At 36.4% G+C, this 26,242-nt stretch overlaps 1 protein-coding gene across 1 annotated transcript in view; it reads left to right on the forward strand.

The window, feature by feature from the left end:
* ANKRD50 (ankyrin repeat domain containing 50) overlaps nucleotides 1–25,017 on the forward strand; it is a 28,927-nt gene extending 3,910 nt beyond the window's left edge. Inside the window, exons 2-4 of the mRNA XM_081093214.1 lie at nucleotides 10,081–10,310; nucleotides 17,152–20,702; nucleotides 22,059–25,017. Of these exons, the coding sequence (XP_080949340.1) occupies nucleotides 10,081–10,310; nucleotides 17,152–20,699 (3,778 nt within the window). The 3' untranslated portion in view covers nucleotides 20,700–20,702; nucleotides 22,059–25,017. The remainder of the gene's footprint in view (nucleotides 1–10,080; nucleotides 10,311–17,151; nucleotides 20,703–22,058) is intronic.
* Nucleotides 25,018–26,242: the final 1,225 nt, after the last annotated feature.

Raw genomic sequence — 26,242 nt, forward strand, 5'->3', positions numbered from 1 at the left:
AAGTTCTTGCATATGAAAGGAAATTGAAATGTTTTATCACTTAGGTCAGTTTTCAGTGCAGACCAGAGTGGTGTGGTGATTATTAATTTATTGACTTGCTGTCTGTTCCTTAGCACGTGTGTATATGGCATTGTTCCAGATAGTTTTAAGTGGCCAGATGTCTATCTTCTGTCTCTACTGGCTCCAGGTATTTTTGGCAAACTCAATAAAAGGATGAAGAACAGAATGGGACTAGAAAGGGTGCTTCCTTCTTACCCTCACTAGTGGGGTATTTTCAAGGCAAAAATATTCCCTTTTTATTATCTGCCTCATATAACTAATACTATTTACGATAACTGTTATCCATTCTTAAAATAATGTCAGAGTAAAAGATCTTGTGAAAGTGTCTTTACTGTTCACATTTTGAATAAAATAAATGAATAAATATAATTTTCATAATCAAAATTCCATATTTCCTTTAGTCTAAGATGGTCACTTTTCAGTGAAATGTCTGTTGTTTCCAACATTTAACTGTTATACTTATTTTAAGATGGACTTCCATTCATTCAGACTCTTCTTTCTCTTCCTAAAATCTTCCCTTTCTTCCTTGGATGGGCTTTCTCTTTTATGCTTCATGTCTAAGTGCTGTTTCCTTTGGTCCCTGGTACTCTATCATTTGCTGAACCTTTATTAATCACTTCTGCATTATAATGGCACAACATATTGCTCCCTGCTTATACCATGTAATGTTAGCCACATTCTTAGTTCTGCTTGGCCATGCTTTTATTTGTGTACTTCTCGATAACTCAGATTTTTTTTTAGACCAGAGAGAGTAAAGTGGTGCCCTACAGGGTGAATATGTTTTTTACCCAATTCAGGAAAGTTCACACACATATCCGGCTTTTTGTTTTTTCTTGAGAAAAAAAAAGGAAATTTTGACAATATTAGGCTCTAATTTCTTTGGAGCAATAATCTGGTTGAGCTGAGTTAGCTGCTGTCTGTAGATGGGCTTACACACTAATTTGATCCAGTCGTCCCTTCTCACCCCTATCATTCTATCCAAGACCATTTCATTTGTTTACTGTGCCAGCCTGGCTCCGGTAGGCATTTTCAAATATGAATATGTTTCCTATTCCTTTGAAAAAAAAAAAAAAGAATCACTATATTTTATCTCCCCCTAAATATGCCTTCATGTTATCACGAATTTGTGTATACAAATGCTTCTTCCCTTCACCTTGCTTCCTAACTTACTGAGACCTGACCTCTCTCTACATATGCACAGGAAGTTATTCAGGTAAAGTAGCTTCTGAACTCACTGCTCTATCTTTAGCCTTGGGTGGTATGTTTTAGAACAATATTTCATTATCTGTATTTTGTTCCTTTCAGAATCCCCTCTCCAGCTGTGTTCTTTGGTGGCTGTTCCTCTGGATTGTGCCTGGATGTTTACCCAGCAAAACTTACTTAGATCTTCTCTCCTCATACTCATTCCTTTAAATATTGTATTTACTTACATGGATACCAATGCTTGTATCTATTAAGATAGCAACCAAAGCTGCATCAACAGCTTTTATCTTCACTCTGATCAATATATATCTTTTTTACTGGAGTGTCCCTCAAGTACCTTCCAGTGTTCAAATCAGCATCTCTTTCAGCATTTCTGTTCATTGACTCATTCATTCATTGCTTAAATAAACATTCAGTTCCTGCTATGTGCTCAATATGTGCTGAGTGACAGGGCTAAAAAGGTGAGCCAAACAGGACACTGAATTAAGTGTGTGTGTGTGCGTGCGGGGAGGGGTGGGGGGGGAGAGGAGGGGCAGGGATTGCATTAAACAAGCAATTACAGATATAAAAATTCAGCTTTGATAAATGCTAAGAAGAAAGGAGACAGGATGTTTAAAATACATGTTATGAAGCTTGAGCATTACTGGGAATTCTGGGAAAACTGATTATCTAAGTTGTTTCATAATTATTATTATTTTTAGACCCTTTCTCCTTAAAAGTGTGATCTCAAGATCAACATATTGGCAACTCCTGGGAGGTAGTAAGAAATGCAGAATCACAGGTCTACTGACTCTGAATCTGCAACTTAGATCTCCAAGTGAATCCTGTGCACCGTGATGTTTGAGAAGCACTGCCCTGGGCTAGATTCTAGGGTGTTCTCTATTTTCTATTATATTAAATTTTAAGGTATTTAATCTTTTTCTTGGAATGTTTCTTGAATTCTTTTACCCTGATCTAGAATGTTTATTCATCTACTCCTGCTTGGTCTACTTAATTTTAGCCCCTCTTTATTCTGATTCACTTGGTTCCAGTTGGACAGTTAACCACAGTAAAACAGTGCTTTCTTTAGGTCATTCCTCGGAGCCTGTGATAATCTACACAAGTTCAGATTTCTCTGCCTGGCTTTAAAAGCTCTTGATAATGTGGTTCTGCTCCATCTAAAGTATGTATCATGTTTCCAAACTTCATCAAAGCACATTAAGCTCATTTATTCTTTCAAGAAATATTTCTAAGCATCGGAGATAGTATTAAGTTGATAGGGAGATATGACTAAATAAGAATATTCTTATTTTTCTTACTGTTTAGTAAGACCTTCATATATATATAATAAGGATTTGGCCTTTAATTTTGTTATATAGGTTGAAGATTTTTTGGTTTGTTTTTTAGCCCTTCACTTGTTTTTAGCAATGTTGCTTTCTTAAAAATGTTTTATGAAATAAAATGGTTTTTATACAGTAAAATAATTTGGGTTTATGAAGTAAATAAGCAAATACTTATTTTTCTGTCCTTAAAAAGCTTTGAAGTGTATTCCGATTTGTGGCCTGTCTTTACTCTCTAGTTGATCTAGTGATGTCTTTGACCACATATAATTGTCTTAAATTTCAAACCACTTTCTTTCATGTTGTCCTAATCTCTGAAATACTGCTAATGTCATTTTTCTATTATATACATGTATAACTAGTCTTTTATTATAAAATACACTTTGAAAATGTTCATGTAATTGCTTAATTAAGATAAGTATTAGTTAAGAGAACTAATTATGTCTTACCTGTGGTTATCTTGAAAAAAGGTTTGGAGCTTTCCTGAAACTGGTGACCTTTTACAATTCGGACTCATTTGCATATGTAGAAACTAGTGCTTGGACTCCTCTGCCTTTGTTTCCATCGCTCCGGGCACCCTTGCTCTTTGCCATGCGCTATTGCTGATCCTTGTGTAGAACTGTACTTCTCTGCCTTTTTGTTTGGGCTCAGCCATGTGGTTTCCTTTGGCCAGTGGGATGTTAGCAGACAAGATTCAAACAGAGGTTTAACATGCAAAGGAGTGGTTGGGCCTGTCCTCTCTGTGTTGCCATCATATGAGGGGGATATGTTCTGGCGAGCTTGTTGGTAAAGAAGGAGGAGGAGAGAGAGATGGAGCAGACAAGACCCATCCTGCACCATGACTCCAAGTCTAGAGTAGATCAACAGACACAGGAGAAAGTACAAATGATTATTATTTTAAGCTAAGCTAGTGAGTATTGGGGTGGTTTGTGATATAACAATAATGTGAAGAAAAAAAACTAACAATATAAAAACTAAGGAAGTAATATTTTAAATAGGAAATCATTAATTTTCACAAAAAATTTAGGAGTCCTCATTGATTCCTCAATTTTACTCACCCTCTACATTGATTCATCAGCTGCCTTTGTTCTATCCCAAGATAAAACAAATACATCCCACTCTTCTCCATCTCCCATGGCTGCTGCTCCTATGATCTCTTGCCTAGACTCCTGCACTGGCCTCCAATTTGGTCTTCTTGTTGCTATTGTTGTCCTTCACAGAGCAGTTGAGTATCAGATCATGTTACCTCCCAGGCTTAAAGCTTGCCCACAGCTTCTCACTGCCTTTAGAATAGAATCTAAGCTTCTCCCGCTGTCCAGGCCTTGCCTAGCCTTTGACCTCAGCTTGTACCCCTTCCACCCTTGTTTATTGCTGTTTATCCACTCTGCCCTTATTCTATTCTGAAGTAGGTCAAGTTCTGGCTGGCAGATTTTTGTGTGGCTACTTGCTCGGTATTACTTAGGTGGATCAACTGTATTATTACCTCAGAGAGCTTCCCCCGTCCACTGAGTCTTTAGAATACTCATCACATCAGCATACTTTGTTTTCTTTGCTCCCTAATTTTCAGTGTCTTTCATGATTTGGAATTTTTTCTGCGTTTGTTTAATTGGACTTCCTGCCTACTTATGGGAATGAGCAGAGTACTTGTCTGTCTTGTGCCCTTGGTATCTCCAGGGTTTAGAATATGGTAGAGACTCAGTTTCATTTAAAACATTATGATTTGTCACACTGATAACTTGTATTTTATCATTTAAAATTCATATTCATTTAGAAAGGAGGAAAAACTTTTGTAGCTTCAGTCTCAGTTAATATGCTTGTTAAATTGTCTCTTTTTAAAAATTTTTTATTAAGTTATTACATATGTGTCCTTATCCCCACATTACCCCCCATTACCCCCCACTCATGACCTCAACCCCCTGTTGTCTGTGTCCATTGGTGTCTCTTTAGAGAGAGAAGCAGCTTGCAAATCATGGACTTCACAGGAATTGAAAGGGTAACACTAATGGCACCAAAGGGGAAGAAATGGTTGTAGAAAACTTCAGTTTATGGGGCTTAGGAATTGCTCCTACCCCCAAAGTGTTTCAGTTAGTCAGAAAAGTAAGTAAATAAATAGGGAAACAAACACACATGCACCCATTTTGCCACATTTGCTTTAAGTCTGGATTTTCTGTTTTGTTTTAAAGAAAAATAATCCACATTGGAAGTCCCCCAGTCCTCGTCCTAACCCTGACCTACTCACTCCCGGTATGTGGCCCCGCCTGTGGATTTATGTGGCTTGGTAGTCTGTGCAGTTGACTACGCAGGGAGGCCTGTGTGTTGACACACATACTTGTGATCTGCTCCTGTTTTGTATACTTTTGATTTCATATCAGTAGTTCTCAAACCTTTATATTCTAGGTATCATTTACACTCTTAAAAATTATTTAGGATCTCAAAGAACTTTTGTTTTGGGGGTTATATTATATCTATCAATATATACTTATTTGAAATTTAAACATAAATTTAAAATGTGTATTAATATAGTTAATAATTATAAATTTATTACACATTAACATAAATAATACTTAATAAAAGAAAAATATCTTGTCCAAGACAAAAGAACACTTAAAAGAGTGGTATTGTTTTACTTTTTTTGGCAAATCTTTTTAATATTAGGCATAATAAAAGACATCTGGAGTATCATAACTGCTTCTGCATGCAGCCTCTGGAAAACTCCATTATATTCTTGAGAGAGAACCAGAGTGAAAAAGGCAAATAACATCTTAGTTTTATTGTGATCTTGAAAGGGTCCAGAGTGTAGGAGACTCCCAGGATCCCTAGCCCACACTTTGAAAACCACTATTCTGTGTGAATGGAGTCTATTCTGCAACATTCTGTGCCTAATACTATTCTTGTGTATTTACCCGTGTTGTTACCTGTGGATCTATGTAATTCCCGTTAACTGCTACATTGTATGTAACTCATTTGTTGTTGTCATATTGATATTCATTTAAGATGGATTTAGCTTTTTAACTTTACACTGTGCTGCTGAGAACTTGTTAGAGTGTTTTCATGGTTACATTCCAGGTGCATTGAAAACTGATTCCAAGTTGCATACTCACAGGTGAAATTCTGGATGATATGGTGGTATGTTTATCTTCAACTCTGAGATAGTACCAAGTTACCCTTTAAATTATATCAGCTTACACCAGCGGTTCTCAACCTGTGGGTCGCGACCCCTTTGGGGGTCGAACGACCCTTTCACAGGGGTCGCCTAAGGCCATCGGAAAACAAATATATTATTACATATTGTTTTTGTGATTAATCACTATGCTTTAATTATGCTCAATTTGTAACAATGAAAATACATCCTGCATATCAGATATTTACATTACAATTCATAACAGTAGCAAAATTACAGTTATGAAGTAGCAACAAAAATAATTTTATGGTTGGGGGTCACCACAACATGAAGAACTGTATTAAAGGGTCTCAGCATTAGGAAGGTTGAGAACCACTGGCTTAAACCATTATAGTGTGTACTTGGATTTACAGACTCAAGTCACCAGCACTTGCTCTGTTGTCAAAGTTCTTTATGTTTTGTAAGGTGTGAAATGGTATCTCATTATTTTAAATATATCCAACCCCGTGGCTGACCATTTTGTGTGTGAATTTTTTTGTTTTGAAGTGTAAAAATGAATATAGGCAAATATATCAGTCTTTTTCTGAATGATTTCCTTTATGGATTAGTCTTTTTGGGTCTTAATATTTTAAAACTTGTTTTTTACCTGATCCAGCAACATTTGTTAATTGACTGGCTCATCTTTCACTATTAATTTGTAATACTACCACAGTAAGACACACACACACACACACACACACACACACTCACACACACACACACAAATATATGTATGTATTTCTGAGTTCTGAATTCTACTTTGGTTTATTCATTCACTCACTGGTTTATCAAATATAATTACCAGGAATATACCAGATGCTATTAGTACTGGGATATGTTAGCAAATAAAAGTGGCAAGTGTAATCTGTGTTTGTTAGAATTTTAGGGTTGGTGTGTGTGGTTGGTAGAAAAAAATAAAACTTAGCATATCACTTGGCAAGAAGGGCTATGTGGAAAATGAAAGTAGAGTAAGGAGGATAGGAGTGAGGTGCTGGCTAGGTTGGGTAAAAGGGGTTGCCATTTAAGTAGGAGGGGTTAGGGTGTTTTGAAGGAAGTCTCTGGCAAGAGCATTCCAGTCCTGAGGTGGGAGTTGGCTTAATATTATCCAGGAAAAACAAGGTGAGCCTGTGTGGCTTGAACAAAGTGAACAAGGGTTGAGTAGCAGGAGACAAGTAGAGAAGTTAGTTAGGAGCCATCCAGTGTATGGACTTGGAGGCTGTGGTAAGGACATTCATTTTTATTTTCACTTTGAGAAGATTGGAAGCCATTAAAACTTTTAAACAGAGGAGTGACATAATCTGATTTAAGATTTTAAGGCTCACACTGGCTACTGTGTTGAGACCTGTGGTGGTGAAGGTGGAAGCAAAGAAACCAGGAAATGGCTGGTGCAGCAATTGAGGTTGGTGCTTGAACTTGGGGGAAGTGTTGGATGTAACCAGAAGTGTAGTTTTATTTTTTTCTGTCTAATAAGTTTTGATCTTATGTTAGCCAGTGTGTATTGTAGAGTTCCAGACAATGTCTTTTCATCAGAGAAGGTTTCTCTTTTTCCGCTGGGCAGACAGGCTGAGGGGACAACACAGTCAGGATCTAGCTAGGCCAGTGGCGCCTTTGTAGTTTTAGTGAGATCACTGGCTTATTTCTGTCATTTTGGTGTGGTCCTTCTGAGCTTTTGATTGAGAGTTTTGAAGAGACTATTTATTGATAATTCATTTCTTCCCCCACAAATATTTGTCCCTTGACATTAATCATATAATAATTGTAGCAAAATTATTAGGAACACCTACCATCTACTAATTTTCTGGAATTTCAGTGTTGAGGCAAGTGACTTTTAGTACAGAATCTGTGGCAAACAGACATGGATGTTTAATACTCTCAGGAAAGTAGAATTTGAAAAGTAGCATATTCAGTTAGAAGATCTTAAAATATATAGTTTTGCTTTTCCCATGAAAACGTTTTCAGGTAATTTAAATGCGAAAAAATTAGCCACTTACTAATTTAGTCAGGTTGCTCTAAGGACTTTACTGTTTAATTGGACCTTAAGCTCATATGTATATATAATTTTTTGATATTTTCCTAAGCAGTTTAGCATAATAATTAAGAAGAGGAACTTTGAAACTTATCAAATTCTATTCCCTCTGCCACTTACTACTTGTTTCACTTTGCAATCTACTTTCCTCTGTACCTTTGTTTTTTCATCTGTGAAGTGGGAATGATAGTAGTATCTCTGTTATAAGATTGCTGTGAGGGATAAACTGGTAAGTCCATAGAGATTACTTAGCATCATGCTTCATACTTAGTAAGCACTCAGTGAATGTTAGGTTTACTATGTTTATTTCCCATTTTTATATTTTAAATATTTGGTTTCCCAAATAAAACAAACATACAATATATATATATTGTATTCAGACATACAATATATATATTGGTTCAGAAGACAGATGCATTATTACATCCTCTACCATCAGAAAGCCGTGCTGTTTTAACATAGCTAACAGTTCAGTCATTTCCAGACCTGGATCTTAGTTTCTGACTTTGAGTGTTAGTACCTGAGAATTTTGGTTTGTTACCAACTTCTAGAAGCAAAGCAGCTTGAATTAATATACTGCTTTCAAGTAGATGGGAATCAGTAATTTTGATTGCTGTTGTAGGTTTATGAATAAAATTCCTATAAGCATTCATGTACAGATTGTTGTGTAGCCTTAAGTTTTCACTTCACTTAGGTAAGTACCTGGAAGTGGGATTGCTGGGCCATGGGGTCGGTGGGGTAAGTGTACATTTAACTTTTTAAGAAACTGCAAAACTTTTCCAAAGTGGCTGTACCACTGGAAATGGCAGTATCATTGCTCCATATCAGTGACAGCACTTGGTATTTTCAGGGTTTTCATTTACTTCAGCAATTCTAATAGGTGTCTAGTGGTATCTTCCTGTGGTTTTAATTTGTATTTCCCTAATGAGTTAATTGCATGATGCGAGACCTGAAGCACATACCAACAGAGGAAACTGTAAATGAAAAGGCCTTTTATAATTGTGTCTGATGAAAGTCATTGAAAGAAGGCCACTGTGACTGGACTATCATTTTGAAAAGGATACTCCGGCTGCAGCAGGAACTCTGGGAACATGTGGTTATTATGGTGGCCCAGGCAACAGATGACGGTAGTTTGGACTAAGGCAGCGATTTTCAACCAGTATGTTGCAAGAATTTTTAAAACATGCAATACCTGACTATTTAGTTAGGGGCACTGACCTCTTTTCTCTTAGATTGTCAAATAAAGACAATAGCCAACACAACAATGGCTGTCCGGTGTGAATGAATCAAAATATATCTTTTTTTGTCCAGTTGTCAAAAAAATAATTTTTTTTTCTGGTGTGCTGCAGACTTTTAGTAAATAGTTTGTGCCACAACATGAAAAAGGCTGAAAATCACTGTTATATGCTGAAGTGGGCTTGAGGGATTTTTTTTAAAGAAATATTGATAGGACATAATGATAAACTGGATCTTGGATGCTGTGGGATTGAAAGATTAAGAAGACAGTCATGGAAAGGATTATCTTAAGTTTATGGTATTTGTAATCATGTGGATTATGTCCTCCACTACTGTATATTTCAGCACCTTACTCAGCACAAGGCATGTATGAAGTAAATATTTGTTGAAAATGAATGAGCATTGTTTTAGTTATGAAAACATTATATTCAACTGCAATATAAATTATGAGTAGAAAATATATTCAGCAGAATTATACCCAATAATTTATTCTTTACATTGAAATTTAAAAATACGTTATACATCCAGTGGGACCTAGACAATAGTTTATCTTTGTACACTTTTTCCTAATAACATTTGTGTAACAAGCTAGCATGCAGTACAGTCATTTTATAAGAGAAATAATGATAAAACACTTCAAACTTATACTGAATCTTTACTATTTTTCTTATTATGACAGTGGTTCCCAAATTTGTTCTCCCAGTGCAACACATTTTAGCTTTGCCATAAACAATTCTAGCTTTTTACCGATTCAAAAAATTAGAAAATATTGACATCTAGTTTCCTCAAGTTCCTTCTGCTCTTCTCAATTATGCTGAATTACTAACACACACACACACACACACACACACACACACACTCACACTTTACTGTGGAAAATGTTATTGGCACTGCAAACTATTTTGGACAAGTATTCTCCTTAAAATAAGGAATTGAAACCTGTACAATATTTTTAGTCTAAAACCTTAATTCATTTTGTAAAGCATATTTGTCAGTAGTAATATCAATGTTTGGATACTAACTGTTAACAGCACAGGCGACAGTGCTCACACTGCTTGTATGGATGTGCCTTACAGGTGTGTTCTGCTCCCGCTTTTGGGAATGAAGCCTCCCCAGCAAAGCCTGTATCTGCTTGTGGATTCAGTTGATGAAGGCTGTAACGTCACTGAAGGTGAACAGACGCCCACCAGCTTCTCTGGGACTGTGGCAGAGCTTTTAGCTGGTCACCATGAGTTCTTCCCACCATGGCTGCTGCTTCTCTGTTCCGCCCGGAAACAGAGTAAGGCCGTTACTAAGATGTTCACTGGTAAGCATGACCCTCCTGCTACCCTCCGGTGGTTTTCGTGGATGAGCTAGCCTCTGGGGCTCCTTAGAGGAGAGCACGCCGCGGAAAATCTGGTGGTTGCTTCTGGCAGCTCTTTGCAACAGTACTTTTTTAAAGCTGTGTTAAAAATAAGCCATGGGATGTTTTAAGATCCTTTAATATGACCTTTTTCAATATTCTTTTCCTAATTTTCTTAGTGAAGATTAGGAGTATTTCATGCCATGGTAGCTGCTATAGCTCTATAGAGCTTCATTTATTATGCTGTTATATCGGTTTGTGATATTCTAACTAGACTAAGCATCTTGAGAGTTGTGAGTATGCCTTTTTACAAATCAGTGGTAGCCCTGGCTGATGTGGCTCAGATGGTTGAGTTGGTTGAACGTCGTCCCATGCACCAAAGAGTTGCTGGTATCTTGGTCAGAGCACATGCCCAGGTTTCTAGTTCAATCCCCAGTCAGGAGTGCGTACAAGAGGCAACTGATTGATGTTTCTCTCTCTTCCTCTCCCTCAAAAATCATTAAAAACATATTAAAAAAGTAAATCAATGGCAGTTACCAAGAAGGTTTTCCTGGTGTGAGAGGAGAGACAGAGGCAACAACTTTTTAGGACACCTCTTGAAATATATCCTTTTTAAAAATCCTTTTCTGATATGTGAGTAAAAAATTGATATAATGTATAAAAGTACATGATCAGTTTTTTTCTTTTTTAACTTTTTTTCTGACTGAACTTTTCTACTTTTCTTACTATCACAATAAAGTTATGATCCTATTAGATCATGTAAAGCATTCTTTGTGCTTTATGAAATAAAAAGAGTGTAAAACAAGGACCACTCACAGGATTTATAGTTGGAAAGAAAGTAATTAAGTTATTGTAGTAGCCATGTCAGTTTTAAGTAGTTCTATGCACTTTACAGTATGGTAAAACCTTACTAATTTGTTCAAATGATTTCCTCCCTCTGTGGGTTGTCTCTTAGATTTCCTTGCTGCTAATGGCAGCACTTTTAGTTTCCATGTGTAGTATTTTTTATTTTTGATAAAAACAGTTGATAAGTTTGGGGTGAAAATGACAAGAGTGAACACTGATGGAGCACCTCAAGCCATCTCATCATGTAGGCACTGTTTCATCTCACATTATCACAAGAAGAGAGAGACCATATTCACGTTACTTTCATTACATTATATTGTTATAATTGTTCTATTTTATTATTAACTATTGTTGATCATCTTTCTGTGCATAATTTATCAATTAAACTTTATCATAAATATTTATGTATAGGAAAAGACAGTGTATATAGATTAGGCACTATTCATGGTCAGGCATCCACAGGAGGTCTGGGGATGTATCCCCTACAGATAAGGGGAGACTGCTGTAATTCTTTTGAAAGCTATTATATGTAATCTATGTATTGTCTTTACTAGGATAATTTATCAAACCACAAACTTATTTTCAGCACTATTTATTGACTCTCTTTCATCATACAATTAAGTTCAGGTATGTGTGCATATGTATGTGTCAGTGTGTTATTGATGTATTTCTAAACTATGCTTTTCTGAACTGTCAGCATTTTTATGCCAGTGCAACATTGGTTAAATATTTTTAATTGTTTGGTACAGTTACTTCCTAGACCTCTTTGTCATTAATGTTATTCTAAATTATATATTTTTACCTATATTCCTCCAGACTGAGTTTAATAGCATATTTTCAAAAATTATAACTACCCATGATATAAACCAAAAATATTATTAGATTTGGTTTAAAATTTTAGTTTAGTTTAGGAAGAGTTTGACATTTAAAATATGCTTTTGTTCCATCTATGAACATAGCTTATATTTTGATTTTTTTCAGCTTTTTTCTTAGATTTTTCCGTATTTCATTATATATATATATATATATATATATATATATATATATATATACATACCTGTGCACCTTCCTGCTCATTGCTACTGTTGTAAGTTGGAATATGTAGTTTTAAATTGAGAAGTATGCATTCAAATTTAAAACTTACAGGCGCATAATCTTAGGACAGTAACATTTTTACTATGTTTAAATCAGTTTCATCTACTCATATCTAAGCACTTAACATTTTGTGAAGAGAATTTTTTTCCTCATGTATATACTGTACTGACCAATAACATTTTTGTTAACAGCTTCATATTAATGTAATGAAAAATCCCTTTGGCACTAAGCAGAATCTTGTTTAAATATGAAGGTATTATCATAAGCTACTAGCTATTGATACTTGTTATGGGACTAAAAGAAATAGCAGTCCATTTGAAAACATTTTGTGTATAAAAAAATTTAACTTCAAAGATTTTTATACATATTTATTTTATCTGATTAAAAAAATAATACTCCTGACCAGCATGGTTCAGCGGTTGAGTGTTGACCTATGAACCTGGAGGTCACGGTTTGATTCCTGGTCAGGGCATGTGCCTGGGTTGTGGGCTCAATCCTCAGGAGGAGGTGTGGAGGAGGCAGCCAATCAGTGGTTTTCTCTCATCATTGATGTTTCTATCTCTCTTTCCCCCTCCCTTCCTCTCTGAAATTAATAAAAAATATATATCAAAAAAGTTTTAAAGAATACATGCTCCATGTAGGTAATGTTTTAAATGACAACATACTCAAATAGTACATCATTCAGAGATAAAGTAATAATTAGCCACTCTTGATCACTTTGGATTAAATTCTGTGTATGTTACCCTACCTAGTTGAAATCATGCTTTCTGTCAATTCAAATTCTATTTTGTAAATTTAACAGTTACAAGCCTTCAGTGTCACTGTATTTTCTTTTCAATAGTTATTTTAATGGATACATAATTTATTAGTGCATCAATATGCCAGAGTTCACTTAACTTTCTTATCATCATGCTGTTAGGTTTTATTATATTTTCCATCCCCACAGATTCATCAGGATAACAAATAATTGCATTGAGCATCAGTTTATAAGTTTTAGCACAGGTCCTATCATTCTATCATTCTACTTTCACCAGCACTGAGTAATCTCACATCCTGAGAAATGTCTTAAGTAAGGATATAAAAGTGGTCAAACATTTCAGTAAATCGTGTTTATATTCGCCTAAAATTTTTGAGCATTTTTCAGCCTTATAAAAATTTTTAAAGTGTTTTAATATAATGTACTAAAATTGTGCATGTTCCTAAGAAGGGAATTACATGTACAATGGTCAGAAGTTGCACTATAATAAAAGCAATTATTTTCAGTAACTTTAACTCGAGATATTCAAATTTTTAGTTAGATATTCTTAGTTATGTATTAATGAACAAATAACTATCATTAATGATGAACACATTAATTGATTCTATGTAGATTCATATTACTAAGTATATTTAGATTTGGGAACGCTTCATTTTTTTAATTGCAAGTATTTTATATCTATACTTGATGACATTTTCTCTGCTTTATTTTAGAATTAATCCTATGGCTCTATCTTCTACCCTTCAATCCCCTATCAAGCACTTGCACTTTCTTTCACAATTTTCTCTGCCCATCGCCATCTTAATGTAAAGAGCAAACTTCAAAGTCAAAATAATCAGAATTCTGGATCTATGATTTACCAGCTGTGCTACTTTGGGCAATTAACCTGGCCTTTATGAGCGTCTTCATTTTTATTTTAATTTTTAAAAATATATCTTTTATTGATTCCAGAGAGGAAGGGAGAGGGAGAGAGAGAAACATCAATGAGGAGAGAGAATCTTTGATCGGCTGCCAGCTGTATGACCCTACTGGAGATTGAGCCCACAACCCAGGCATGTGCCCTGACTGGGAATCAAACCATGACCTCCTGGTTCACAGGTAAATGCTCAAACACTGAGCCACAACAGCCAGGCAGCTTCTTCAGTAGGGAAACTTATCTCACAGGTTTGACATAAAAAGAAGTTAGATATGGTAAGTATTTGAAGTGCTGCTTTAAAACTAGTTGACTCAGTAATTGTTGCTCTCTCTTATTTGTTTCTCAGGAACTGAACCTGTTATTATGAGGTTTAGCCTGTTTTAATTATCTCAGGTTTCAGTTGTGGTATCTTAGGTTAAGTAGGTTTAATTTACAAATGTCCTATTTAATAAAAGAGAAACATGTAAATTGATCATCCCTCCGCTAAGCTCACCAGCCAATCATGAGTATGCAAATAAACCTGACAAAGATGGTGGGTTAATTTGCATACACAGACACCGGGTGGAGAGCAGAGCGAGAGCCAGTGGAGAGTGGCTCCCCAAGCCGCCAGATAGAGAGCAGAGAGGGAGAGCTGGCGGCTTGGAGGACTTGGCAGAGTGGGAGGCCATGGGATGGAGACAGAGAAGGAAGGGAAAACCAAGAGCACAGGGAGCACCAGGAATGCTGGGAATCGTAGTTCTGGTGGCAGACGGATCTCATAGCCCAGCGGTTCTCAACCTGTGGGTCGAGACCCCTTTGGGGGTCGAACGACCCTTTCACACGGGTCGCCTAAGACCATCAGAAAACACATATATAATTACATATTGTTTTTGTGATTAATCACTATGCTTTAATTATGTTCAATTTGTAACAATGAAAATACATCCTGCATATCAGATATTTACATTACAATTCATAACAGTAGCAAAATTAGTTATGAAGTAGCAACGAAAATAATTTTATGGTTGGGGGTCACCACAACATGAGGAACTGTATTAAAGAGTAGCAGCATTAGGAAGGTTGAGAACCACTGTGGTGGTTTTCAGAACCCCCAACCATAAAATTATTTTCGTTGCTACTTCATAACTGTAATTTTGCTACTGTTATGAATCATAATGTAAATATCTGATATGCAGGATGTATTTTCAGGGGTCGCGACCCACAGGTTGAGAACCGCTGGTAGAGCAAAGTGAGCCTGGAGCAAGTTACTGTTGCGGTGGGGGATGGAGGGAAAGCAAAGGTGAGAGACATAAGTAAAATCAGAGTGTCTAGGAAAAATTAAAGGGAAGTTATCCTAAAACTTCTGGGAAATCTCCACCAATGAAGCAAAGCAAAAAAAAAAAAAATGCCTCTTATTATTCTGTGAGCAACTAACCAAACCGAGTTGGGGTCTCAGACAATTCACTCACATGATTACAAAGACAGACAGAAACTCCCGGATTGGAGAGGGCTCCCCTGAGGGCTCCCAGATTGGAGAGGGTGGCAGGTCGGGCTGAGGGACCCCCACAACCCCCAGTGCACGAATGTTGTGCACCGGACCTCTAGTTTATTCATAATAGGTACTGTAAATCAGTCAATATCTACAAGATCATTTTGGAAACTTTAAAACTTTATAATGTAAGATAGTTATTAAAAAATTTTTATTAGCAACATTCCAGGTGTTTTTCTACTTAAATTGTTTGATGATTTTATAAAGCCAAGAGCAAATGAACACACAGAAAAAAGTTAAGAGGCAAGTTACCTCATGTCCTTGGTAAATGTAGATTGTTATAAATTTCAGTGCATGTTTTAAACTCTCCTTGGAACAAAAGTGTCTTTGTTATAGTTAAAATTACCTTTTAAAATTCTGTTGAAAAGCATCTTATTATCTGTACAATTAATTAATAATCAGTTGTACATATATATAGATTTTTATTTTTATATAGACTTAAAGCTATGCAAATTTATTTCTTCATATGTCATTTTTAGTAGCTTGTGTTTTCAATAAATTTATATATTTCATGTAAGTTCTTCAAGTTTAGTATCACAAAACTGAATTTATCAGCTTTCTCTCCAAACCTATTATTTATCCTTCAGTGATGTCTTTACCATCCTGTTCCATCAAGCCAGAAATTAAGTCAATGTTGACTTCTCCTGTCTTTCCTTCTCCATACTCGCTGAGCTCCGTGCATCTAGCTCTTAGCAATAATTTCCAAACTCATATTTCATTTGTATCTGTTCTGCTGTGGTTGTTCAGCCCTTAGTGATTCTTATCTAGACTGAATCACAGACTCTTTGAAAAGTCTTGCCCCCATAGTAACAGGTGACCATCTCTAATCTCTGCTCAATTTCTAGAGTTGTTTCTCTTAAGGGAATTCATATACTCAGCAGTATTTTTCTTCTACAAGAGGAATACATGTGTTTAATAAATTCCTGTCTGTAAATCAAGATATCATCTCCCTTTAGAAAATAAGATTATGGTTCCCTTTAAAGAACTTAAAAGTGAATTTCAAATAGCTGTAACTAGTATATTATATTGGTTTAAATATATTAAGCTGCTTTATTTTTACAATGCTGAAGTTTTGTTAGCGTAATTTGACCAAATTGCATCTTAAGGTTCAAGCTATTTATTGACAACCTGACATTTAATTTAACAACATGTAAAATAATGTTACTTAAAGGCCATGACAGGTGATATTCTAATTGGATATGAATATTCAGACCCCTAATTAAAGCTAGTATATATTTAGTGGAAATATATAAAATTTTTATATGAAAATGATCAGCTGTAGAAGTAAACAAATCTTATTTGTTGCTTCCTGCACTTTTTTTCCTAATCATTTGAGAGTTCAGAAAATCTTAATATGCCTTTATGGATATGTCTGTAAGACTGTCTAATGCTTATCACTGAAGTTGAGAGGAGCACAGAGCCACTACAATATGTCCCATTTGTAAACTGGAAAATGAAATTGTTTCTCTGCTATCAGTGTGTTATAGAAGGAAAAAAAACTGATTTCTATACTAACAGGTATGGGTTTCTTAGTATTAGTTCATGTATCATTGATTTATTTGCTTATTAGTTTATTATATACTGAAGACATTTTCTTTGAGTGTATGGCAACTTCTATAATTATTTTCAAATGATGACATCTATTTTTTTGTCTCCTCTCTAGGTTTTCGAAAAATAAGTTTAGATGACCTTCGGAAGGCATATATTGTTAAGGATGTGCAACAGTACATTCTCCATCGTTTGGATCAAGAAGAAGCTTTGCGACAACACCTCACAAAAGAAACTGCAGAGATGTTAAATCAACTGCACATTAAAAGCAGCGGGTGCTTTCTTTATCTAGAACGGGTTCTAGATGGAGTTGTAGAAAATTTTATTATGTTACGAGAGATCCGTGACATCCCAGGAACTCTAAACGGTCTCTATCTCTGGCTGTGCCAAAGACTTTTTGTGAGAAAGCAGTTTGCAAAGGTTCAACCTATTTTGAATGTGATTCTTGCTGCCTGCCGACCTTTGACCATAACGGAATTATATCATGCAGTATGGACCAAAAATATGTCATTAACCTTGGAAGACTTTCAACGCAAGTTAGACGTGCTCTCCAAACTCCTTGTTGATGGACTAGGAAATACTAAAATCCTGTTTCACTACAGCTTTGCAGAGTGGCTTCTGGACGTGAAACACTGCACACAGAAGTATTTATGCAATGCAGCAGAAGGACACAGAATGCTGGCTATGAGTTATACCTGCCAAGCCAAGAATCTAACACCATTGGAAGCACAAGAATTTGCATTGCACTTAATTAATTCAAACTTACAGTTGGAGACAGCTGAGTTAGCTCTGTGGATGATATGGAATGGTACACCTGTCAGAGACTCCCTGTCAACCTTAATACCCAAGGAACAAGAAGTGTTACAGCTGTTGGTTAAAGCTGGTGCTCATGTGAACAGTGAAGACGATCGCACATCATGCATAGTCCGTCAAGCCTTAGAAAGAGAGGATTCCATTCGGACCTTACTAGATAATGGAGCTTCAGTAAATCAGTGTGATTCAAGTGGGAGAACATTATTGGCTAATGCTGCTTACAGTGGCAACCTTGACGTGGTGAATTTACTTGTGTCTAGGGGAGCAGATTTAGAGATAGAAGATGCTCATGGGCACACACCACTTACCCTGGCTGCTAGACAAGGACATACCAAGGTGGTTAATTGTTTGATTGGGTGTGGAGCAAACATTAATCATACTGATCAGGATGGCTGGACAGCATTAAGATCTGCTGCTTGGGGTGGTCACACGGAGGTGGTTTCTGCACTACTTTATGCCGGTGTAAAAGTGGATTGTGCGGATGCTGACAGCCGAACGGCTTTGAGAGCAGCAGCGTGGGGAGGACACGAGGATATTGTACTGAATTTGCTACAACATGGTGCTGAAGTCAACAAAGCTGATAATGAAGGTAGGACTGCTTTGATAGCAGCAGCATACATGGGACATAGAGAGATTGTGGAACACCTTCTGGACCACGGAGCAGAAGTGAATCATGAGGATGTTGATGGCAGGACTGCGCTCTCTGTAGCTGCACTTTGTGTGCCTGCAAGCAAAGGACACGCGTCAGTTGTCAGCCTTTTAATTGATCGAGGTGCTGAAGTAGATCATTGTGATAAAGATGGCATGACCCCACTGCTGGTGGCTGCCTATGAAGGACACGTCGATGTGGTTGACTTGCTTCTAGAGGGGGGAGCAGATGTGGACCACACAGATAACAATGGCCGTACACCCCTCTTAGCAGCTGCTTCTATGGGCCATGCTTCAGTCGTGAACACACTTTTGTTTTGGGGTGCAGCTGTGGATAGCATTGATAGTGAAGGTAGGACAGTCCTCAGCATAGCCTCAGCCCAAGGCAATGTTGAGGTGGTACGTACTCTACTGGATAGAGGGTTAGATGAAAATCACAGAGATGATGCTGGATGGACACCTTTGCACATGGCAGCTTTTGAAGGTCATAGATTAATATGTGAAGCACTTATTGAACAAGGTGCTAGAACAAATGAGATTGATAATGATGGACGAATACCTTTCATATTAGCTTCACAAGAGGGTCATTATGATTGTGTTCAGATATTACTGGAAAATAAATCCAACATTGATCAAAGAGGTTATGATGGTAGAAATGCACTGCGGGTTGCCGCACTAGAAGGACACAGGGATATTGTTGAACTACTTTTTAGCCATGGAGCTGACGTTAATTACAAAGATGCTGATGGTAGGCCTACCCTTTATATTTTGGCCTTAGAAAACCAACTTACAATGGCTGAGTATTTTTTAGAAAATGGTGCAAATGTAGAAGCAAGTGATGCAGAAGGAAGGACAGCACTTCATGTTTCCTGCTGGCAAGGCCATTTGGACATGGTGCAGGTTCTCATAACCTACCATGCTGACATCAACGCCGCAGACAACGAAAAGCGATCTGCCTTGCAGTCTGCGGCGTGGCAGGGCCACGTGAAAGTGGTGCAGCTTCTGATTGAGCATGGAGCTGTTGTTGACCACACTTGTAATCAAGGTGCAACTGCCCTCTGCATCGCAGCCCAGGAAGGGCACATCGATGTCGTGCAGGTTCTCCTAGAGCACGGTGCTGATCCCAACCACGCAGATCAATTCGGACGCACTGCTATGCGCGTGGCAGCTAAAAACGGACACTCTCAGATAATTAAATTATTAGAAAAATATGGTGCATCTAGTTTGAATGGCTGTTCCCCCTCTCCTGTTCACACAATGGAGCAGAAGCCTCTACAATCCGTGTCTTCAAAAATGCAGTCGTTAACAATTAAATCAAATAGCTCGGGCAGTACTGGCGGAGGGGACATGCAGCCTTCACTGCGTGGCTTACCGAACGGGCCGGCGCATGCCTTCAGTTCTCCTTCAGAATCTCCAGACTCTACGGTCGATCGTCAGAAGTCATCCTTGTCCAATAATTCTCTGAAAAGCTCAAAAAATTCATCTTTGAGAACTACTTCGTCTACAGCAACGGCTCAAACAGTGCCAATTGATAGCTTTCACAGCCTGTCATTTACGGAGCAGATCCAGCAGCATTCGCTGCCCCGCAGTAGAAGTCGGCAGTCCATTGTGTCCCCGTCTTCCACAACACAGTCCTTGGGGCAGAGCCATAACTCGCCCTCGAGTGAGTTTGAGTGGAGTCAAGTCAAGCCCAGTTTGAAGTCAACAAAAACAAATAAAGGGGGGAAGTCAGAAAATTCCAGCAAATCTGGGTCAGCTGGGAGAAAGGCTAAACAAAATAATTCCTCACAGCCAAAGGTTTTAGAATATGAAATGACTCAGTTTGATTCAAGAGGGCCTGCAGCCAAACCCGGGTCCAGCACACCCCCTAAACAAATACCCGCAGAATCTCAGTGCAAAATTATGATACCGTCTGCTCAGCAAGAAGTTGGACGATCTCAGCAGCAGTTTCTCATTCACCAACAAAGTGGGGAACAGAAGAAGAGAAATGGAATAATGACAAACCCAAATTACCATCTTCAGAGCAACCAGGTGTTTCTTGGTAGGGTTTCCGTCCCAAGAACAATACAAGACAGAGGGCATCAGGAAGTGTTGGAAGGATACCCTTCGTCAGAGACGGAATTGAGCCTTAAACAAGCCCTGAAGCTTCAGATCGACGGTTCTGACCCTAGTTTCAACTATAAGAAGGAGACACCATTATAACAGGTAACATTTCATCAACATAAAGAATAAAATGCCAAAAGTCTGATTGCCTTTACTTAGGAATTTGAACTTTCCCAGCTCAAGCACTCCCTTTCCTACTTTTATTGTCCCAAGTACTTACTATTTCACATACTTTACATGTTTTATTTATTATTGTGTTTATTATTTGTTTCCTTCCAACTTAAATGTAACCTTTGTGAAGGTAGGGATTGTTACCTGTTTCACTGCTATATTCCATGCATTTGGGATACTGCTTGGACTTATAGTAGTTCCTCAGTAAAAAATGTGTTGAATAAGTGAATAAATGAATGAATGTACTATTTATGGATCTCAGATTAAGAATTCCTTCTTATACAATCATTTTCCTTCTTAAAATTTATTTGATGGTAACAGAGGGAGGGGCTATTTCTGTAATACTCCTTGGTTTTAATAAAATAGTGTATGTAGTGCTTAGGAGATGGATAGTAAATATTAATTTCCTAACTTTTCACCCAAGGAGTCAAAGATTTAATCAGCAAAAGGTAATTTTTAGTAGGACAAATTCTTAAGACTCTTAAAGTAAAGTATACACACACCAGGAATAGGTGTGAAAAGAAGATTAATGGCTGTATTGGCAAGAGAGTTTTTAGGTCCCACTATATTTAGACATAAGAATTAAATGTTTAAACCTCAAAAATAAATTCATATTTATTAAATAAAAACACTTTTTTCTTCTTCCCACCTCAGTGGATGATTCATTAATTATATAAGGGAAGTTAATGGGAAAATAGATAACATGATTTTATATTATCGATACTTTTTTAAAAGCACATTTTTGGTATTGGAGATAGATCAAAGATTTCATTAGGAATATTTTCCTACTTTTATTAAGGTATGTTTATCCCAGTTTACTTAATTATTTTTATCCTCTATTGTACTCTTTCCTTTTAGAAAATGGAAATCTCTTATGTTTCTTTTGTCTTTGGAGATACAGTATTTTAGGTGACACATTATCATAAACTTTGCTATACCTTCTAATAATAAACACTTCCATGTGACTCTAGGAACAACTGATCAAATCTCATTAAAAAACAACATGTACAAAGTAGTTAATTCATTCTCCATTGTTGTTTGTTTTAAAAATACTTAGTTCTGATACTGTCGCTCTCCAACTCTCATGATAGCTTTTGTAAAGGCAAAGTATATTAAACAGCAAAACACATGAATTAAGGTAAACATTCTGTGGAATCTTTGAAAGTGGTTTATAAGTTAAATAATGAATCTCAGGTAATCTACTTTTTTCTTTACATGGTAAGTAAATATAGTTAAATAATAAGTATAATGTAGAAATTAATATATTTTTCTTAACTTTTGCATTAGTTTCCTGTTCTGTGAGACAGAAGACATTGTGATTGGAGTGGTTCCTCAGCTACTGGATGGAAACATAACATGCCTGTTGATTGCTGAAAAAAAAAAGAATGTGATATTTGCAGTTCAGTTACCTTAATTACTGTAATGTGCCTAATAGCAAGGCTGCCTTCTCAATGTAACCCTCTGTGCTTAAAAATGTCATTTAGTGTGCTTTGTATTCACTACACAAGAATAAGCACTTTTTTTTAAAAATGCAGGTATATACTGCAGTTCCCTGTTAAAAGCTGAAAAATTTTTAAGTATTTTAAGTTAAGATTTGATAAATGTGCATGTGCCATGATCAAATATATATGAAAAGGCAGTGTTCCTTGTATTTATTTTTTTTTCTTTTTGTGGCAAACAAAAGTTAAGCCTACTGTTTCAGTCACATTTGCATTGCTATAGTGTGTGGCTTGTTTCCTGTATTTTTAAAAATGTCACTCATTAAAATAAATCATGCAACTATTTATACTCACTACACCTTCAGCATTGGTTGAAAATGAACTTCTATTTAATGCCATTGAGGTGAAGAAAAATGGTTTCTTCGTAGATTTAAAAATAATTTCTAGTATTTTAGGGAGCTGCTCTAAGTAGTTGAAATTTGGATTTCCCAGTAGTATCCTCCTAATTTCTGGCTACATGTGTCAAAAAGAAAAAAAAGACTATAGGCAGAACAAAGTTCTGTTTCATTCAATGGGGTACAATTTCACCTTCCATTCACTTGTCATTCCACCTCCAAGAAGACAGACTGTCATTCTTGAGGCATGGAATGTCTCAGGACACAGCCACGCTGCAGCCACGTGTACGTGGGAGGAGATATGCCTGTCTCTCTGAGGGTAGATTTTTGATCCCTGAACAATTCATTGACTACCCTTATCTCTACCGTCCAGTTGAATCAAATACAATTTACCAGTGTGAATTTTAATACTGGCTTCTCTCTCAGTTGCCTCTGTTTTGTAAATCACTGCATGATGGAGATAGCCCCACTCAAAGTCATTTGGATCAATTTTAGTGGTTAGTTTGATGAATATTCTTGAATGTAGTAAGTGCTGTCCTTCACAGATGATACCACTAACCTGTCAGTCATAACACGTGTATTTTTTTATTATTATTTGATAAACAAGTTTTTGTTCACATACTCTTTCCTGCTTTCTTCTTTGAACAATTGTTTGCGGGATGACTGAATGTTATGGTTAAGGGTGAGGTCTGTGACCAAGGAAAACAAAGTTGACTGGCTCAGACGAGCATGTGACCCACAGCCGTGGCCTAGATGGACTCTCACCCAGTGGGGCAGTTGAGTGGGTGGGTGTATGTCTGGAAAGGTTCGAATGTGCTTAGAAGCCAAGGGTGTGGGTTTGATATTTAAATAAGCCCTGAAAAATCTCACAAAATCCAGAAGTTCTGTTCTTTCCATATACTGTTGATAAGGAGGAGGAATGAGGAAAGAGAATTTGGAGATTTAGCACAAAACTTACTATTGGAAAAGAATATTTAGAAAATGTCTTAGTAACAGAGGTCAGTAATGTCATCTTAAATGAAGGATACATATGTAGTGCATTGTTCACAGAAACAAACGTGGAATTGGTTGTGATAAATGTTTCACTTGGATCTTTTTTTAAAGTCAGCAACACTCATTTTGTTTATGTCATCAAGTCATAATCAGGAGTAGGAAATGCATTAATAAGTTCACTCGCTATTAAGGTGACATGGCAATATGGATAACTCGAATGTGAATGTTTCAAGTATTGAATTTTTGTCCCTATGGGACATTTATTAAATACACTTAATAGGACTCTTGCAAAGTAGCCTTAGAAGTGTTAATGATTCTATTAATAAATATGAATATACACTATTATGAGAACCATTCTTACTCATATCTCAAATACAGTACATTTACATTACTGTAGAAGATGAAGCTCTAATGTTTTATTAGGTGTATTTTTTTTAGAAAGAGAACCCTGAAAGCTGCCAGTTTTTCTATTAACCTTGAATTATTGGAATTGTATTTATTTAATTTTATTGTTTTTTTGTTTTGTTTTTTACAAAAATGCACCTTGTGGCCAAAGGGCAAAGATATGACTCATTACATAAGGGATTTATGTTTTTCAAAGAGCTAAATGTTTTCATGTCCACATTATATTACCACTTGAAACAGTTGGTAGGAAGAGAACCTGTTGGAAAAAATAAGATGTTCAATATGATGTTTTTATATTGTTTGGAATAGGACAGAAACGGCCTTCAGTCAGACTGAGGATGAGAGGGTGCTGAGATGCCTGACTGCTGATTTCTTTCTGTACTGATTTAATACTATGATTGAAAATGGCTTTTAATCCTTAAGAAGAGTAAAAATAGTCCCCCAAATATAACTCCTAAATAGCTATTTTAAGAATTAAAATGTTTAAATTTTGTAAATCACTTGATGCCACTACAAACCTATGATGCCATGTGCTTATAACATTTTTATAATATTCCATCCGTGTCCATCCCTAAAAGTCATGAGGTGGTAAAAAGGGAAGTGATAAAAAAAATACAGTACTGAAGAATGAAAACCTGAATGCTTGTAGGAAAGGTTTGACCTGAACTCTCTGTACTCTGTAGCACACAGTATCTTTTGTCCCTTATCCTTGCCCCTCTCCTACTGGAATCTTCACCAAAAATAATTCCTACTTACAAAACAGGAGTAAATACTTTTCTCAATATTGTCTGGCTATGCAAATGTTTGTTTTCCTTCATGTCTCCATTTACATGTCTCAGCAAATATAGTTGCAAACAAATAGTTTTTTTTTTTCCATTGGTTTGGGGTTTGTAAATAGCCTAAAATGTACATTGAACTTCACAATGTAAAAGTTTTATTTTATTCCTTGTATTATATTAAGCAAAAATCCCTATGTATATGAAAGTGCATAATAAATATATTTGCTTTACAGAGGATATCTTGTTTTAATTTTATTTTTGAACCAATAGAACATGCATGACATGTTTACAGTAAAACAACTGTTACTTGTTTTACATTATTAACTTATTTTAAATAAATACTCACCAAATGAATTTGGAACTATTTTTAAAAAATGAGACACGATCACTTTCCAAAGGAAGGCAGAGAAAAAGGTCTAGCCTATAAATCTTCCTAAGAGCTTCTGGAAGGAATTAATGTTTGCTTCTCCGGACTTACACAATGCCGCACCGTGTTAGGTGTCCGGCCCCTGAGATTGCACTAATCCAGTAAATTGTGTGCATGTATGCTCCTTGACCATCAGAACATGATGGCCATCTTGCATTTGATATTTTGGAGTTTTATTGCAAACATGGTCATTTATTTTCGAAATAAATTTCTTTGTATTCTTCACTCAGTAAAATTGAGTCACTTCTTCACAACCTTCTGCTTCCCCAACCAGAGCACAATGGTGTGTATATAGGTGTGTGTGTGTTCTATTACTCCAAAGAGAGGTTTCTAAAAAGGCCAGCAAGGTCTTTTTTTGTTAGGTCATTTTACAATAATTACAGGGTTCAGTAACTACCTTATATTCTTTATAAGTTTGTTGAATTAATAGAAACCTTATTCTAAATTATTTAATAATGTTTAAACACAAATGGGTGATTTACATAGAAAAATTTAAAACAGACTGGTTGACTAAATAAACATGGAATTTTCTAGCTGGTGGTCCAAAAAAATGCACTGAGAACTTGGCAATGACTAATGTTTTCACTCCTTCGCTCTAGTACTTGGAAGGATTCCAACTAATAGTACTGAGATACACACTGAAGGCTTAGATTGCTGAATTCCTGGGAAAATTTCAGTCATCATGCAAATATATGCCACTAATCTTATTTTCAGGAGAAGGCCTCTGCCTATTTTGCTATTATAATAAAATTAAAATTATCCAAATTAAAATGGAGTCATTTGAAATTTATTGTATGTTTAGGTTTCTACTCTTATTTTTACTTTTATTTTTCAATTACAGTTGACATTCACTATTATTTTGTATTAGTTTCAGGTGTACAGCATAGCAGTTAGATAATCATCTACTTTACAAAGTGATCCCACCAATATTTCAAGGACACACCTGACACTACAGTTATTACAATACTAGAGGCCCAGTGCACGAAATTTGGGCATGGGTACGGTCCCTAGGCCTGGCCAGCAATCAGGGCCA

The sequence above is a fragment of the Myotis nattereri genome (assembly GCF_964212035.1).
Source record: "Myotis nattereri genome assembly, chromosome: 5".
Classification (NCBI taxonomy): Eukaryota; Metazoa; Chordata; class Mammalia; order Chiroptera; family Vespertilionidae; genus Myotis; species Myotis nattereri.